The sequence below is a fragment of the Photinus pyralis genome, unplaced genomic scaffold (assembly GCF_008802855.1).
Source record: "Photinus pyralis isolate 1611_PpyrPB1 unplaced genomic scaffold, Ppyr1.3 Ppyr1.4_LG2, whole genome shotgun sequence".
Classification (NCBI taxonomy): Eukaryota; Metazoa; Arthropoda; class Insecta; order Coleoptera; family Lampyridae; genus Photinus; species Photinus pyralis.
In genome coordinates, this window is record NW_022170403.1 from 23,516,055 (window position 1) to 23,534,803 (window position 18,749).

General features: G+C 34.8%; 4 protein-coding genes across 6 annotated transcripts in view; 2 read left to right on the plus strand and 2 right to left on the minus strand.

Annotated features, from left to right (window-relative positions):
- The window catches only part of LOC116162977 (phosphomevalonate kinase), a 28,426-nt gene that overhangs the window by 2,254 nt on the left and 7,423 nt on the right, over positions 1–18,749 (plus strand). The window contains exons 1-5 of one of the 3 annotated variants that reach the window (XM_031476782.1): positions 5,075–5,171; positions 5,328–5,462; positions 5,512–5,711; positions 5,761–5,910; positions 6,106–8,434. In XM_031476782.1, coding sequence (XP_031332642.1) covers positions 5,380–5,462; positions 5,512–5,711; positions 5,761–5,910; positions 6,106–6,236 — 564 coding nt within the window. In that variant the 5' untranslated portion in view covers positions 5,075–5,171; positions 5,328–5,379 and the 3' untranslated portion in view covers positions 6,237–8,434. Of the gene's footprint in view, positions 1–5,074; positions 5,172–5,327; positions 5,463–5,511; positions 5,712–5,760; positions 5,911–6,105; positions 8,435–18,749 lie in introns of those variants that run through there. The other 2 variants (XM_031476780.1, XM_031476781.1) reach the window with 2 other exon arrangements.
- Positions 938–2,398, minus strand: LOC116162972 (m7GpppN-mRNA hydrolase). The gene is made up of 3 exons (XM_031476774.1): positions 2,198–2,398; positions 1,986–2,145; positions 938–1,937 (listed from the first exon to the last, which is right to left on the minus strand). Exons 1-3 carry the CDS (start codon positions 2,272–2,274, stop codon positions 1,182–1,184), a joined length of 993 nt encoding a protein of 330 aa, XP_031332634.1. The 5' UTR covers positions 2,275–2,398; the 3' UTR covers positions 938–1,181.
- LOC116162976 (isoaspartyl peptidase/L-asparaginase-like) lies at positions 7,012–8,514 on the minus strand. Its single transcript, XM_031476778.1, has one exon. The coding sequence runs from the start codon at positions 8,495–8,497 to the stop codon at positions 7,763–7,765; it is 735 nt and encodes a 244-aa protein (XP_031332638.1). The 5' UTR covers positions 8,498–8,514; the 3' UTR covers positions 7,012–7,762.
- Positions 9,196–16,929, plus strand: LOC116162971 (very-long-chain (3R)-3-hydroxyacyl-CoA dehydratase). Its single transcript, XM_031476773.1, has 5 exons — positions 9,196–9,570; positions 9,618–9,734; positions 9,784–10,021; positions 10,069–10,414; positions 16,220–16,929. Exons 1-5 carry the CDS (start codon positions 9,490–9,492, stop codon positions 16,539–16,541), a joined length of 1,104 nt encoding a protein of 367 aa, XP_031332633.1. The 5' UTR covers positions 9,196–9,489; the 3' UTR covers positions 16,542–16,929.

Sequence of the window (18,749 nt, forward strand, 5' to 3'; positions counted from 1 at the left end):
TTACTCGCCATCTGCCAGAGTTCTACAGAGTGAAGTTTACAATCTTCTTAACTATGAACAACCTAGGAAAACCTCCATTTCTACAGGGGGTTGAATGCGAACAAGCAAGTGAACACTTCATGTTTCAGTGTGAGCATTGACGGTTAAATTAGGGAATACATCATCTTGAATTTATACATGGTTGTGAGCACACAGATTCCTAACGAATGTGAGATTTATTGCTAATTTTTATGGAGACGTAGGTAAACTTTGTTTTTGTCCGACTATAACAATGTAATTCGGAACAAAGGCAAATAAATAGCGGATTACATCGTTACCACATTTTTGCCTAGGATAGATATCAGTTTCAGGAGATGATTTATTGTGGTTTAACTGCATAAACGAAACGAATTGGAGTGTAGTCAAGGGTGTAGCTGTCATTTCTTTTGTAAGCTTCGACTCTTATTATATTTCATTCGATTGATTAATTAATTAATTGATTTATATACAGGGTGTCGATGAATGCGGAAACTAGTGGGGCCAATTTAATGATGCTATTCCTTTTTTCACATAACTGTCCTTTAAGAGTCAAGTGGAAAGCAACTAATTAAACTTTGTGTTTAGACATCACCAATAGATGTCTCCTTCTCACGTTCCCTTTGTGATACAATTCTTCGACATATGAAAAATTGCATTTACTCTTCAATTTTTTCTCAGCAACATACATAGAGGGTTAGAACCTGGATTTTTTAGCGCTCTTTTCAATTATTTTTACATGAATATATCACATATTTTTCTTTGTGTGATGCCTCCTTAAAATAGACCTTCTATTTAATTCTAGAAGTTTCATTTGTTCAATCCAATTTGAGATCTATGGGAGTGTCAAAGTGAAACTAATAATAGCAAGAGTAAGATGAATTTTACTTTAGAAATACAAGAAAATGTAACAAAATAAAGATGCACGTAGTAACAAACGATCCACTGAAATAAAAATTTAGTACTTATTAGTTCAAACCTCGTGAACTATCTTTTCAAACCAAAAAATACAATACTTTCAAATTTTTGTAAACTAAAAAATATAAACTAAAGCAATATATTATTACAAAACAAGGAATAAAATCATTTGCTACAACAAATTAAAAATATTTTTACTTTGACAGTAATACGCAGAATACGGTTGCCAAGCAAGTCTTCAATTAAAATTATGGAATACACTCCATAATAGCGGTTTTATCAAACTTAAAATTCAACCAAGAGGGTGCGCTAAATTCTACCTTATCATCAGTGTTAAACAGTTGCCTTTTGGAATGAGAGCTTTTCCGTTCTTTAGATCTCTTTATGAACTTCATATCGTCAGTATCTAATTTTTGGTTAATTTTGTTCTTTGTACTACTCTCACCTTCACTCGTACTGTTTGATTTTTGCCGATTTCGTTTTGGTTTCATATTGCTTTGAGATATAGCTTTGATTCTCTTTATAAACGGCCATACCATAAAGAAAGCATTACGATTTATACCAACTTTCGTCTTCGGAGTGGCATCCTTTTTATTGTTCGGCAAATTGGTAATAGAAAACCACTCACACGCTTTAATTTCATTTCGTGTCTTTGGCTGAAATTTCGTGTCCATTGGTATACCCATAATTACGTATAAACGGACTAACTGTTCGTGGATTATAGACTCCAGGAACAAATTAGGATCTATATAGTTTGTTATATCGAAACCTGTCTCTTCAAAAACCTCACGGATGGCACAGTGTGTGGCATCTTCCTCTTCATTTACTTTTCCTTTGGGAAATCCCCACGACGATTTAGCAAAATAACTTTGTACAAGCAGAACGTGCGATAAATCTTCTGACAGTAAAATAGCACCATAGGTTGGAACAGATTGTTTGTACACTCTCCATTCGTCCATTATTTCGTTTAACTTATCGCAATACGGTTGCAGTGAAGGGATATGCTGCAATTAAATTAATCATATGAGATAATTACACGTGTAACAAGCTACCTGAAATACGTGAGTCGCAAATTCAGTAATACTGCAACCTTTCAAGGTACTGTCGTTAGCCACATAAAAATCTAAATAATACCAATGTGCCAATTCAATTTGAAAGCATATCCTGATCAGGTTTTGCTTCGACTCGGGCGGAACGTGTATTAAAAACCTCCTAAAACATAAGAATATGATGAGCTTAATGAAAAGGTACAAGGTACACCTACGTTAAAAGATCACTTAAAATATCCAAAGGAATCGAATGCTTCATCTTAATTATACTTTCTTCATTCATTTCAGTCATATGTATATCACAAAATTGTAACTTAAACAAAAAATAAACCTAACAGCTACGAAAAGTAATTAAAAATTGTTTTCTGCCATTTATTTTGATACTTCATATCAGACATATTTGTTTTTGTGAAAGACGACTTGCCAACATAAAGATCGATGCGTAAAATGGAACTAACTATGGGTACTGATATACAGGGTAAATTCGAAATAAAACCTTTGTGTCATTGTGCCCAAAACGGTAAAGCACTTATTTTAGTTAAACGCATAATGAGCTAGTCTGATAGGATTTTAGGATTTTTACATTTGCGTATTACAGGGAAACAATATAAGTGTATTTATCTATGCCTAGCTTTATGTTATTGTTTCTTTCATTAATGAACATATTCTTTATAAAACGTTTACTTTTAATACGATCTTCGCATATTGGAACTTGAATATCATTTTACAAAATCCATGCAACTGTAAGCTTATGGGACTTGTGGAACCATTGAATTCAAATGGGAAAACTCTGTGAGATCGCGTATTGCTATATTGCGCTAAAAATAGATGACAAACCTTTATAAGTCCGATCACCAAACGCCAGCTAAATCGTCCTAGGTCCCGTTTAGGTTGATTCTCACTATACATAACGTTTCCATACCATATCCATTCCATAACCATTCCGTAAATTATTATATAGGCTACGAAATTGACCTTTAAGTGATATGTGCGTAAGACATTAAGTCGCGCGCTAATACACATTCGCCTTCCATATGTGAACGGAAAGGAGAGTGTGTATTAGCGCGCGGCTAAATGTCTTACGCACTTATCACTTAAAGGTCAATTTCATACGTATAATAATTTACGGAATGGTTATGGAAACGTTATGTTAAGTGAGAATCAACCTTTATCATTTCCTTATGTGTTCCTTCCACCCATCAGCTTCGTTCGTAGTATTCTTGAAAACAGAGATTAGGTGAAATGGGCATAGTTTTACGGTTTTGTGTGCTGATTCGTTTCGTTTGGAAAAATATTGAAAAAATGAAATTCATTTATTTATTAGGGCGGGTCGCGGTTTGGAATTAATAAAACAGATTTTCACAAAATAAGTTTATTATTTGTTATTAGATAATACTTGTTAAGGCATAAAGTAGTAACATTCCTCATTGTTATCACTCCAAATATAATCACACTTAAAGTAATCTACAGCTTCATTTTGGGGAAAACCATTTGATAAAAATTTTACCCCGGTAAACTTTCGTGGTACAATGTCCCCGTCATTATCAGCATTTAACAGTTGTATAGAATCGAAGAGCAATTTAACCACCCCACCTGCCATTTTACTTCCATAGTGTCCTTTCCAGGATTGAGTATTGCAGCCTTCATTTTCGAAAAGAAGTGATGTGGTGTTGTCTGGATAATCAACTATTAAAAGTTCCACCTGAAAACCACATTTTTTATTAATCGAATTTAGTTATAATATGTCTACATTTTATATTAAGAAGATACAAAGAACTGTCACTATTTGCATTACGCATGCGCAATTTTCTTCTGTTTTAGTCCCCACGTCGATGACCTTTTGGTAAAAATGCAAATTCTTTCTGTTATTCCAGTACCGCGGTCATCGACACTGAGACTATACGCTATCTGCGAAGATACAGCGTCAAACCTTTTCCCATTTTCCTTCCTGCCATTGTGGTTTATAATAGCAAGCAAACGGCCTACTGTTTCCTTCAGTACTACCGTCTTCTAAAATAAAACTGCATTGTAACTTATAAACACAGCTGCAGTCTTTCCTAGCTGTCGTCCATTCACTTATGTAAATCATCGGCTTGTAAGTGCTCAAGATATATCGAAATAATCCGCTTCTAGGCAGTTGAATTAATTGCGATTTGAAACCAGAAAAGTAGGAAGTTACCAGACAGCTCTCATTCCCATGAAATTCTTGTACATTTCTAGGAAGGGGATTTGCACATATCGGAACTTGTTCCACATAATTGTCCCCTTCCCATACCTTTAGCTTCCAATGACTTAAACCTTCTTCGCCGTTTCCATTTTTTAACAAATTCACATTAAAGTAATTGGTTGAAAATAAGCAAAAATATAAATACCATGGTAACCTTTTGGTGGCTTTTGTGTGGTAGTTACGTTCGTAAATGTAGCTCCATAGACTATGTGATTTGATGATCTCATTCCATTTACGGCATACTATTCTGCATTTTAACAGATGGGTCGCAGTGATATGACTCAAAATTACAGTCATTACTTCTTCCGGAAAGTAAGTACAGTTCAAGTATAAACCATTGGACGTATTCATGTAAGCGTATTCTTGATTACTTAAAGTCGACGGTAATAGATGTTGCAATTGGTTTTTAATCATGATTTTTCCTGGTTTCTCTGTACGGTGTGAAGAAATGAATGCATTGTTTGATCAATAAGATAGCAGAAAATGTTGTAGCGCTACCGAATAGTAGGTACTACGTAAAGATACAGTGAGTTTACTGAAAGGGAAAAGCAAAAAACCTTCACATGATATCAGTTGAAATAGGGCACCCACACAGTTCTCCAAATCCTTTAAAATTTTTAATGAAAGTTTACGTTTCATTACATTTATTAAAAAAAAGAAGAAACAATTTCGTCAACCCAGGCGCTATTAATTTGTGGTGGAAGCCTGAAAAACGCCAATAAATTTTCTGTCTCAATACGGTATTTAAAATATGATAAGGTCTTTGTTTAATGAATAAACTATGGTGAAATGGTCCTTTGATACATGAGCAATTTACATGAGCATTACTTTAGGCGTGGTGTTAGCCACTGATACATCTCGTATCTTATCTTTTAGTTTAGCAGAGCCAGAGACACTTCCTATTGGACCGTTTTAAGTTTTTCGAACATTTTCAAAACGAAAATTGGTTAAATATTCAAAAAGTATGTTGAATTTTGACTTCTGTTGCTTCCTCATAGGTGAACTCTTATCTTGCTGATTAAAGGCTGAGAACTGTATAAATTTTACTGTGTTAATTGTTATAATTACCTCTACCTCCTATAATCTTAAGCAACTTATTAAGATAAGGTATATTTTAGAGTGAAATGCTCGGCAATAGAGGCTACATACACACCGCGCACTACTTACCTCATGATGTCGAATAATTTAATTGTGCTTCTCAGTGGCAAAAGAAAAACTGGAAAAGATTATATATCGGAAAAATTATTAAAGGCGTAAGTGTAACAGTAGCAGTTTAAATAGGTAAACATTGAATTTGTTCAGGATTGGAGAAGACAAATGCGCCATCGTAAGAATTTCGGAACCTATCAAAAGTCAATATGCGAAAGAACACAATCTGGATTTATCAGAGTTGATGAGTCCTAACAAGTACAAAGAGGAATATAGGAAGCAAATGATCATATGGAGTGACCAGGTACGGAGCCAAGATCCCAGTTACTTTTGTAAAATTGCATGTAGTGAAGGTATGCATTGATATATTGTTATACAATAAAATAGAATGTTCTCATTTAGCCGTGCCCAAACCCATATGGATTGTGAGCGACATTCGGCGAAAAACAGACATCAAATGGTTTAAAGCAACTTACGGTGGACAAATTAGGACTGTACGAATATCTGCAACTGAGCAGACTCGTGTTAATCGGGGATTTGTCTTTACTAAAGGTATGCAATTCGCCCAGTTCTTGTTAGTGTTTTGTTTTTTGGTTTTGTGGATAGCTACTGACAGTAGCTAACGAACACAAGGCAGCGTGCTTTCAGCAGACTAGATGAAACCAACAAATAAACCAATGGTGACAATGTTTTAATTGTAAAAATGTCAGGCATTGGTTTAAAGTGTGCTTTGCACAATTTTTTTAGGTGTGGATGATGTAACTTCGGAATGCGATCTAGATGATTACACCGAATGGGATTTGTGTGTCGCCAATGATAGCAGCGAGGAATGTGACTGTGTAATTAACAAAATTTTGAGCTTGATCAATATTGTATAAGCTATTCCATTCATTTTTTCAATTACTTTTAGGCTATAGATATTATTTCTATCATAAACACACCATATTTGTCCATTTGGGACACGAACGGTTATTATTTGACTATTTGTTTATGAGGTATTACTGAATGTGTAGATTTATACACCTTCATTATAGGTATCTGTAATAGCATGAAAGTATGACATAATTTCTGACCATTTTTATTATTATTTGTACCTACATATACCAGTATTGTACTTAAAAGATTAACAATGGTGTTAGATAGGTAGGTAATATCATGATAGAAATAAATAGTATGATATTGCGCATGTGGGCGGAGTTATGGGAACGCCAGGTGACGTCACGCGGTGAATTAGTTTGCAAAAAATGCGGTGTTCAGTGGTTGGATGTACTACAGCTAATGGATTAAAACACTTTTCAAGTGATTTAATGTTTTTTTTGGATCCCGAATGATGGAAATTTTCAAAAGCGTTGGCTTGTAAATGGGCAGGTCACATTAACGTGAAAACTTTTTTTTCTCCCTAAACCAATTAAGAAATGTTGATATTTTCAGTAGAATTTAGTAAAAAATTTAAATTCAAATTTTAAGTTCCGCGTGACGTCATTCGTGGACTGGACGAATTTAAATCGGAAATCTTGCATGTATGAATGACAAACTTGTGCAGAGTTCCACTTTTGTTTATTATACTGTGTCCAGTTTTATGGATTGTGGCAAAATTTATTAAGATTTAATTTATTGAGCAATTGAAACAGAAAAAAAAACAGTGCAGTTCTGTAATAATTCACAATCATCGCATATATTTTATTATTTACATTCATGTTGTAAACAGGGTGTTGGTCTGGTAACTAAATAGATCGGTTGTGGCAATTAAATCATTTATTTAATAGTTTGTCTTACAATTCAAATTAAGAGCATTTCTTTCGAGACTCCTCACAACTTAATCGAATGCAGTTTACTGAATCTCGTTTAAGCAACTACTGTAAATTATAATCACTTAAATGGGCGAGATGAAATTTCTAAACTAATACTTCTAATTAACCCCCATTGACCCATGGAATTTCTCAGGTCAGGCGAACAGGTCCCTTATCAACTGATACCGGCGCAAACCTGCATGGCCTTGCAGTTTGAATACTAGTTTTAAATTGACATAGGAAACCAAAATCATCTAATAATTACTTAACGGGACTGAAATTCTAAAATATTAATTCGTACTTTCGGACGCAACAAAGATAATTGAAATATCTTGACGGAAACGGTTGCAAACGGCGAAGTAATTACATCTTTTGTTGCTTTTCTGGGAAAAAAAGGATTGTCAATTATTTTTAGAATCAAAGATACTATGGTAAACCCATTCATTGAACATGATATTTGGTTACACAGTTGGTTATATCAATATTATTTTTGATTTAAAAAGAAATTATTCCTAATTGTTGTCAGAATACTTTGTGATGACCAATATATAAAGTTATTGATTATAATTGTTGTTCAACTGTTGATATCTCACATTCTTAATTTACTAGATATCTTATAAGGGATCTACATTATCATCATTAAGCGTTGCCCCATAATGCAATTCATTGTCTTTTATGTATGCCCATGACATGTGCTCTGTGCTAAACCCAATTCCAACATCTCCATCTTTGGAAAGGGTGATAGCACCGGCTGTGTTATGTAAACGTTCTGTCATTCTCTGAACACAATCAGTTGTTGCCTTCTGTGCAGTTTTTCCGTACTCCATGTCTCTTATAATAGCATGAGCTAAACAGAATTTAGCCACGGTTTCACCATGACCGGTTGTCGAAACTGCCCCCACATTGTCGTCAGCATATGTTCCACTACCTATCATACATGTATCACTGCTACGACCGACTAGTTTCCTAGCTCTGCCGCCTGTAGAGGTCGCTGCAGCTAAACGACCTGACTCGTCTATTGCCAGGGCGCCAACAGTCTCTCCGGCGATTTCCAGTTTTTCTTTTTCCCAATTCCTCTTTCGCCGATCGGTAACTAAGCAACCAGAAGGCAAGAGTGGAACGCCTTGTTCGCGAGCGAACCTTTCTGCACCATCTCCGGCTAGTAAAACATGATCTGTTTTTTCCATAACAAGACGGGCCAAGCTAATAGGATGTTCTATGTTCTTTACAACGGTTACAGCACCGGCGGATAAATCAGAACCCACCATAACACTAGCATCCATTTCTACTTCTCCATCAGCATTTAAAACGGAGCCACGGCCTGCATTGAATACTTCATTTAGCTCCATTCAAACGCGTTTGGATTGTCAAATCACGTTCTTTCGAAGTGTGATCTCATGATCATGATTGCTAAAATCGTGAACAAACTGAACATAAACGTTTTATGATTACGAATTCCTAACCTATAAATGCAAGGATATTTTTGCTCAAATGTTAGGTTAGTCAATATTTGTAACGTGATCCTACGAATCACGATCTTGAAATCATGATCGCGAAGTAGCCGAAAGAAAGCGCCTCCTATATTCTTGGTTGTTTCCATAAGAGTCGATAAGTCGTCTTTAATTATTAGTTGCAACGTTTATTTATTAGTTTGTAATATATGTTGTGGCCATGTGAAAAAGCCGAGCGTCCCACTCCGCCGATTCTTTCGGTTATTAAGCAGGACAGGTCTCGTTCGTTATCGGAATTAACCAGATGAATCCAACTAATCAATAAATGGCTCTCAATCTTTCAATCCTTCCGGTGTCCGGGCCTGGTGAGGCTTCCTGTGTTGATTCAAATTAAACCGCAGGATACACTCCTGTATGCGAGCGCAATTTAGCCGGAATTGAGCACTTTAATTTGTTCCCCATAGTAGCTAAAATTATGAAAAACCACAGTTTAGTGTCATTACAAAGTTTAGCTGTGTTGAACATCTTCAATTATTAAAGTATGCCAGGGGTAATCACCTTTAATTCATTATCATGAAACAATTTATCATCCGTATAATCAAGGTTTCTGTTTGAATTTGCCACAACATGGCGGATGGTGTCTATTGTCGCTACGAATACTTTATTTGAATGCGGCCTAAATTACTGTGGTTGAATTGAATGTTGCCTACTGCTATTTATTTCAAAATTGAACCTTAATTCTACTAGGCTATCGTACTTTAAATTAAATTTAAATTAATGTAATTAATTTCTAATTATTTACATATTCTATGTATGCTACTTAACATTTGAACTTTGAACGTTTGCATTTAATTCAAAGTTCATAGTCGGCACAAGTGCTCCTTCTAGAAATGCCCCATTTAAATCCATTTGTGTATTGGGCACAAAATGAAGATTCTCTGTTTCTGAAGATAGATTTGAAAGACGTCAATGTGAGTATCTACCTAATGCTCCCAATATACTGTAATCAAAATTCCAGAACCCAGATATCAAATTTGAAGAACGTAAATTTCATTTTCAAGCACATGGCGTTGGCGCTCATGGTAGTGAAAATTACGGATTCTGTTTGGACTTTTGTTCAGAAATAAATCCCAATGTTTGTATTTAGTTATTCATTGAATGTTTAGTTTACACTGTGCATTTAGGAAAGTGTGTGTAAAGTCCTGGGCAGTAAAATCGACTGTAACATAGTTAAGGCAAAGAAGGGTTGGTGGCCGCGATTGACTGGCAAACCTCAAAAACCCGGTTGGCTGAAAATTGATTTTGATCGATGGCAATCTGAGGATGATTTAAATAGCGAGGATGAAAAGTTACACGACATCCGTGACGACTACGCCGATCTCTATGAGAGACTGAAAAAAGAGGAATTTGGTTATACTAAAGGTGTCCCATTGTCTTTCGCGAACATTTTTAAATTGATACTTTTGCAGAGGATTTAAAGAAAGTTTACTTCATAATTTACAATCTGGCGATGTTCGTTGGTTTCACTTATGTAGTTGCAGTCCTGGCTGTACAATATTTGAAGGACGGTATTGACTCATTTTCCCAATTCTATGAGGTGGTCGGACCTGCAATGAAATATTTGCATTTCCTCCAATTTTCGGAAATAATCCTGGTATTAATCGGTTGGAGGAGTGGTGCAATTTTACCTGCTCTCATTCAAATTGGAGGGCGATTGATTCTAATTAATTTATTGATTGATCCTGAGCCACGACTCCATAAAGAAGGAACTTTGTTTTTATTATATTTAGTGTGGTCATCTGTAGAGTTAATTCGGTGAGTATTTACTGCTATGCATGCAATGTGAAACATCTTATCACATCGCATAAAAAACGAAAAAAAATCGCCAATTATTAATTTTTTTCTGTCTGGGACTGATGGCCGATTGCAGGAAAGCGAATTATAATCAAAATCCTAGATTATTTGCCAAATCTGAGTTTAAACGAGAATTTTGACATTTGATTGGCGGCATACTGCAGTATAAAGCCAATCAAATGTCTTAATACCGGATTAAATAATAATCCTGGATTATTTTTTTTATGCAACTGGCCGTGAGAGTATTAAAATTAAATAGCTATGTATCGCTTTACACCAAAACGCTATGATTGCAAACATGTATTGATTTTTCATTGATTTGAGGAACAGTCGAATGACAATTTTTCATATCTGTTTTGGATCTCAGTAGTACAAGCATTCTATTTGAAAGTCACAGCGACCAACCGACATGAAAAAAATGTATGAATCTATACCGAGTTAGGTTTCAAATAGTAATCTATGTTTGTAGGTATGAAACCCTGCCAATTCAAAATTAAAGGCAAAATAAAATAAATTTTATAATAGGCCAGATAATTAACCATTTTAATTATTAAAGAAAGGTTAAAAATATTGCTGTGTAAATCACATGGTCGCCCAGTATGAATTAATACAAAATACATCCCTACTGACGTGTCACGCAGAACTCCAGGGTTAACACTTACAAAAAGAAATGAGCTTGTCATCCCACTAGAGTTACACACAAAATTTAGTTATTAGTTGTTTTCAGGAACATTTTAAATCACGGCTTGTCCAAATTACACAAGACTGTAAATTTACTGGGTTCTTAAACACAACTATTACTTCTCCTTTAATCCTTGTACCCTTTCAGGTGTCTGCTGGGGGTTTCTTGTCATGTATCCAATTCATCCATTATTTCCCTGTCATACTTGCTACGATTTTCATTTCCTCTTTCCATCCCTAAGTATTTCTCGGATTTGGTTCATCCATTTTCTTCTGGGTCTTCCCCTTTGCTTCTTCCTTGGTTTTCCCATTTCCATTATTCTTCTATTAAGTCTGTCTGGTTCCATGATAACTATGTCCGTGAACCAGTTCAGTTGTTTTATTTCTATTTTTTTTGCTATTTCTCTGATCATGTCATTTGATATTTTGCTCTTCTTACTTCTTACTGCGTTTATCAACTTGTTAACTATTTCCAGTTCTCCAAGGGGTTTTCCATACTTTTAGATCTATGAATGCGTTAGATATGCTCCCTATTCTTCTCTCTTTCTATTATATTTCTTAATATACAGGGTCCTGCAACAGTGCGTCGGTCTTTCCCAGTGGCGGCGCGTAGTGGTATGTCTTGGGGGTGCACAATTTAAAAATGGGGCGACGGGCAAGCTTATTGATGAGACCAGGGTTTATTGAATTTTCTCGTTCTGTCAATGGCTGCGGAGAGCAAGTTCCAAAGCACCACAAAATGTTATACGGTCTATATTTTTGGATAAAAAATACCTGTTCTTTTTTACTTTCTCATTACGTTTTTCGATACTCAAACGGTATGCACTATTTAACTGTTGCCGTATATCTTGCTTACCTAATAAATTAAATCTCAATTTAGCAGATATATGATGTGCCTTTGAAGATTGATATTTTTTAAATTTTTTCGGATAAATGCACTAAGTCTGTAACGCCCTTCTTTGTCCATTCTGATGCCTCATCACCGAGCTCATCACCAAACAACAAACACGGAAAACAATAGACTATTGTTAAAGGTACAACCGCATAACCAGTCAGTTTTTTCATACATGTCTATTTTAAACGATCGTTTATCGACTTCCTTTATTGATTTTCGATATTTCCAAACTCGGTTTTGGGCGACCCGCATTTTTTATTTTAATTTGATCTTCTAATTTTAGTAAATTAATTTTAATAATTGTCTTTAAATAATGAACGGTAACGTCGCAACGTTACTTTTTAAAACCGAAACGATCAACAAACCCTACTTCGTAGTCCGGCGAATACTGGTTCACAATGAGAGTGTGCTCTTGATATACTTTACAACTTGGACCTTCGCGGCGCGCACGGAGAAAGGCGACGTAGCGTTTGAACGAATCAGAGATCTTAGCTAAGTGTGCACTGCACGGGAAGGCGGAATCGGAATAATTCTTAATACACGTTCAGCGGTGTGTCAGTGTACCCGTTAGGTTTTGCATTTCAGATAAGATAAGTGAACTATTTTTATTGCGAGATACGAACGTGCAAGAATGTTAAATACATAAATAGAATTGTTATTGTTTTCGTTTTTTTAAAATGATTTTTGGGAGTGCACGTGCTCATGTGCACTTATTGAGAAACCGCCACTGGTCTTTCCTAGCTTCATCCCTGGTAAAAAATATCAAAGTACCCTTTTGTTTTCTATTCCCTTTTCCCAAAGCCATTTAATCATCTCTGGTGCAATTCCGTCTTCTCCACTTGCTTTTTGAATTTTGATTTTTTGTATTGGCTCTTCGACTTCTTCTCTCTTTATTGTTTGTTCGTGTTTTCTAGCTCTGTCATGTTATATTTTATTCTGTAAAATTCTTTCCATGTTTCAAGTATTTCTTTTATGTCTGTTAGTCCCTGCTTATTTTTAATTGCTTTTAATTCTTTCCTTTTATCCCCCCTTAATCTTTTTATTCTCGTCCAGAATTTTCCAGTCTGTTCTGTGTTCTTCTGTTATCTTTTCTCCCAGGATTCTTTCTTTGCTCTTTTGATTTCATTCTGTGTTTTGTTTGTATATATTGCTTTCATGCTGTTTTCTTATCTTTTGTCAGCCTTTGTTTGTCGCTGTTCCACCACCTCGTCCTTTTGACGTGTTTACTGTATTTTCTCTTCCCCCATAATTTCTCTGTTATCTTCAGTAGTGTCTCTTTGAAAGTTATCCATCTTTCTTCTAAGGTCCAGTCTGTTTTTCCGTTCTCCAGTTTTACGAATTCTAAATCTGTCTCTGTCTCTTCTGCTCCTTTTATCGTTTTAATTCTTTGTATTGTCCCTGGTAATTCTTGTGTATATGTTAAGTAGTTTATCAGGCTTTTAGTGTTTCGTTCGTCTGCAGTAAACATGTATTTGTCTTCTATTGGTTGTTCCCACATTGTGTTTCCTATTATTAGGTCGTTCCCTTTGCAAAAGTCTTACCATTTTTATTCCATTTCTATTTAGTGTATCTTCCCCATGTACTTATTCCCATACACCCCACTCCTCTGTTGTAGTCCTTTCCTACTCTACTGTTCGGGTCTCCCATTATTATTGTCCTCCCGTTTTCTTCTTTCAATACATCTAGTATTTGTTGTAGATTTGTGTAGAACTTTGACATATCTTCTTCTGCTGTTCCTTCTACTGGCCCATATATTTCTATGACGTTAATTTTTTTTTATATGTTATTGCTGTCCATTTATTCCGTTATTTCTATCTCCTTCTCTGTTAGTATGTTTATGTTCCAAATTCCTACCCCTATCTCTTCATTTCCTATATCTTTGCCTTTTTTCGTGTCTTTTTTTATAGCCTGAGTTTTTGTTTGTAGCGTTTTAGGTTCTTGGTTTTGTGAGGTTAGGTCATATTTAAGTTTTCTGGGTTCGTGCCAGTTTTACTATTAGATCGGATTATTTTGGTTATTTGTGCTTGCGGTTCTTCATTTGGGAATCTTTCATTGATTCTTCCACTGTTTCGTTTAATTGTTCTAGGTTGTAGACATCTCCATTTACTATGAGTTTATTGTATCTAATCGTTGCGTAATGTCCCTGTGTTCTTATTCTCCTATTCCTGTTTTATTGAAAAAATTCAATTGTTTTTTGTTACTCATTTGTTTTCTGACATAAAAACAACTGCCTTATTATGGGAAATAAAATGTAAAACAACTTTCATATAGAACATTTTTGCATACATTCGATATTTATTATTCATACCTGATGGGCACCCTGTATAACTTATTTAAGATTAGAATATAAAAACCAGGAAAACCAAGATACAGTAGACTCGCGCTTATGTGAACATTCGCATATATGAACATTCAGTAATGTGAACAACAGAACATTCCTATTGACTACTCTGTAGTGTGAACAATATATACTCTCAGTAATGTGAACAGTACATTTTGCAGGTTCATACTTGCTTGCAACTGTTTTAGTAGCTTATTACGCATTTTTGTAGCAGTGCAAGAGGCGAACGCCCGTGTTTGTGTTCATAATTTACAAAATGGCAAATACTGTACTATGCAATCAAAAATGAGTTGCTGTCGAGTTACCTTTGGAATTTTTGTTTGCATGGGAAATCGTACTCAACTTAAATTTTCAAAGGCGTCGCGACTGCCACTCATTTTTGATCGCCCGTTATATTATAAAAATAAAGATGTTATTTTGCCTTCAGTAGTGGGATAATCTCGAAAACCCCCCTGGAATTTTTTGAGTTCTTATTAACGAGAGGCTACTGTATTTCGATAACTATCAGAGACAGGTATCATTCTTATCAAAAGTTGAACGTTTTTGGAGGAGCTAAAAGATGACAGAAAAATATACAGGGTATTCCATTTAAAAAAGTGATATTTTTTAATATGAAGTTTTATAACTTTGGACCTAAAAAAACACCCTGTAAGCTATTTTTGTAATGTTTCTTAGTAGATGTACTCATTTGAGCCTGCAATCAAAATGTCAGTAATAATTTTGACAATAAACTGACACTTGCAAATGCCAAATTTTTCTCACAAATCAAATTATCTTTAAAATTACAAGTGATTCGTATATTAACCATGTAATAAAAAAAGTCGAACAATTACACGTAGAATTAAAAAAATGGATTCAAATACAGGGAGTACCATTTAAAAAAATGTACCATTTAGCACCCTATTTTGGAGGGCACCCTGTATAAATCAAATATTTTTAATATGTGGAGAATATACAACCATATAATACAAAAGCACTATATTGAAAAATCGTATCTTTAAGGTTACTCCGCGCAATCGTTGACTCACCCTGTACAAACGACAATAAATGTCACTTACTTTCAACCCTTACTTTCAAACAACGGCTGATTCTTCCCGCCATTTTGACCACTCGTTTTATAAATGCGCGTTATCACGAACCCACTTTTTATTATAAAGGCGCAATATTTCGTAAACCCACTATTTTCGTCAAACTATTAAATCACTTGTCTTATTATTGCATAGACACTTATAATGTCTCATCAAATTAAATAAAAGCAATAATTTCCATTTTTATGTAAAAATGGGCTAAATTGAAATGAACAAGTCGAATTATCCATACCGTAATCAGTCTTTCTGATGAAGATAGAATAATTACGGAGATTAAAATTATTCATGGTATCACAGCAATATAGGTTAGAAGAGCTCGTTATCTTTAATTAGATTTAAATTACAAACACAATCCATGAGATTAGGGAGCGATTCCTAGTTTTCTGTTGTGTGTAGGTCTGTAGCCCTGCCTGCCTGTCTTATTGCCTGTGCACGACAGAACTTTTTCTTAGACCACCTATGAACTTCTGGCTTGCGTTGTATTTTCTTTAGAAAGGCCCAAACTTCATAAAAAATAGTTATAGGAATTCTTGGAGTTAATGGTAAGAATTATGATTGTAATGGTAAGACAAATCAATACAAACATGCAGTTGTAGCTACTTAGTGTAAAGCGACAGGTTGTTTATTTTATTTTTATAAAACATCACTTTAGACAGTGTAAAAAAGGAACTAATAATTTGCAGGTTTTTTAAATTCCATATGGATTGCTTCACATTGCATTTGATGAAATCCTTGACTTTGTGAAACAAATTATTTTTTAGTTATCCATTTTATATTACGGAAGTGTGCAATATCAAAGTTCCTTTGCTGAAATGGTTGAGATACTCGGCGTGGATCGTTTTATATCCAATTGGTATCACGTTGGAAGCCATCGTCTTGTATATGAGTATACCATATTTGGAGGAGACCAAACGACTCTCTGTATCATTACCAAATGCCTATAATTTTTCATTTTCAATGGTTGTTTTGATAAGGGTGTATCTTTTAATATGTATGTTTCCACTTTCTGTGTTTCTGATGGGACACATGTATAGAGCTAGGATTAAGAAGTTATCTTCAAAGGCTTGGAAGAAAATTAAATAATTGAGTAGTTGTATGATATTCAACTATGCAAGTTCTTGTTTTATCATTTTTGATTTAGATAGTCAAGGTACCTCTTACCTAAACCATTTTCCTGTAGGAAACTTATTGCAAATTCATCATCCTCAATTGCACTATACTATGATGCACATAGTAGTACATGCGAAAATGGTGTACACCATTAGAATTATTGGAGCAAGTGCAATACATATATCTAATTAAGTATTTTGTCTGACGCTGCCAATGGCAACGAGTACTTTTTTACACGCTGCCAATGCCAACGCACAGACGTCTAAAATGTACCTAATCTGATTAATTTTTCTTCTGATTTAAAAACCATTATTTTTTTATATTCTCACGTTTGAAGAATAAATAGCGTATATTATGCGGAGCTAAAGTGACTTATTCTTATGGCTAGTCAATATTTTGCCAGACTCCTCTTTCATTTTGGCTCGAAAACCAAATATGTATGCTATTTTTCAACAAATGCATCATCAATTTCTAATTAATACAAGAACAAATTCAATAAATATTTTACGCCTCCATATAAGAGAAACAATACACTCCTGACTCATCTCACAAACCGACAACAAACATTGTAATTGAATCAGTTGTTAAAATATAAAATACTACATCCACCTTCGAAAATACCCATACTATCTATACTCTGTTTTTTAACTAGGAAGACGGATTTAAAAGTTCCCGCAAAAAATCTTAGTTTCTATTGGCTCGCGCTGCGCCCGTTTTACACCCAGGTAAAATTGCTATTGACATGATTTAACTGTCAAATTTAATCGCGATTCTCGAGGAACGTGTCGCGACAGTAATCACTTGGCTGCTACGCACATGCGCAGAACGGTATTTCTTTATTCACATTTCTAAATTTAAATTTAAAGTTTTATGCATTAATGGGAAGGTGTAATACGCATGTGCGTAGCAGCCAAGTGATTACTGTCGCGAGACGAACGGCGATTCTCGTCCTTTAACTGTTGTACTTATTTTTGAGTTTTTGTGTGTTCTGAGTCCATTTGCATAAATTTTAACAAAAAACCAGTTCATTTAAGAACTAAAGTTCATATTTCGCGTCGTAAGTGTACTGGCATTAGTGATGGATTCAACTCCAAGTCCAAGTACCTACCAGTAAAGCAAGCTTGTCTCCTTTGAAAAAACGTAGTCGCTTAAACTTGGGTCATTTTATTAGTCTCCGAGAAGCAGTTTATTATAAACAAATGTCTGATACTCCGGATATGAATTTTGCTACGCTTGTGTTGAAGATTACATCTACCACAGGTAACGTAAATAATGATGTAGGTATATATTTGGTTATTAAAGTATGACACATATCATATTTAGGAGTTGCACGATCTACAGTATACCAGATAATTAAAGAATATCGAAGTACTGTGATTGTTACCCCTTCGAAACGTTCCGGTGGTCATCCGGCTGTTGCAAATGTGAGCTCTGACGATTGGTGGAATTGTGTGCAACACGTTATTAAGGAAGAAAATAAGGTGTGTAGATTGGATGGCCTAATGGGTACACTTATAGACCCATTAATTATTTCACTCCGATCGGAGGACAGTGACAGTTTTAGTGAACTTTCGGAAGACCAAATCGCTTATACATGAAGCAGTGAACTGTTCTGTTTAATAATACGAGTATAATTCCATTATTTTGAATTTGTTCAATAACTTAACATTTGTTGTAAATTGTAAGGTGGATTGTGTAGTATTACAACTGATAAAACATTTAGAACTACAATTCAAAATAATGTTTCAAAGGCCAAAAAATGTATGCAGGATGTTCACCTATTATCAATGTATTACCTATTTATTATAATTCGCTTTTAAAAGTATGATGTATGCATAATATAAAGGCGTTACCTACCAAATAATAACCCAAAAGCATAAATAATGAAATCTATCCAAATGTGAAAGAAAATCACATCACGCAACCCACAATACATGTCTGTATAAAATGAGTATTATTTTTGTTACTAGATTCTAGTGACATTTCCAGTGTAAATCAGGTTTTTAAATCCGTCTTCCTAGTTAAAAAACAGAGTATACCTACGGATATATGAATCTATGTAACTGTACCAAATCCTCAAGATACCCTAAATTATTTAAACATCCTGTATATTAATCTCCAATGAAAGCCACCCATACTATGGGAAAATTCCACCCTATCTACTAAGCATTGATAACTACT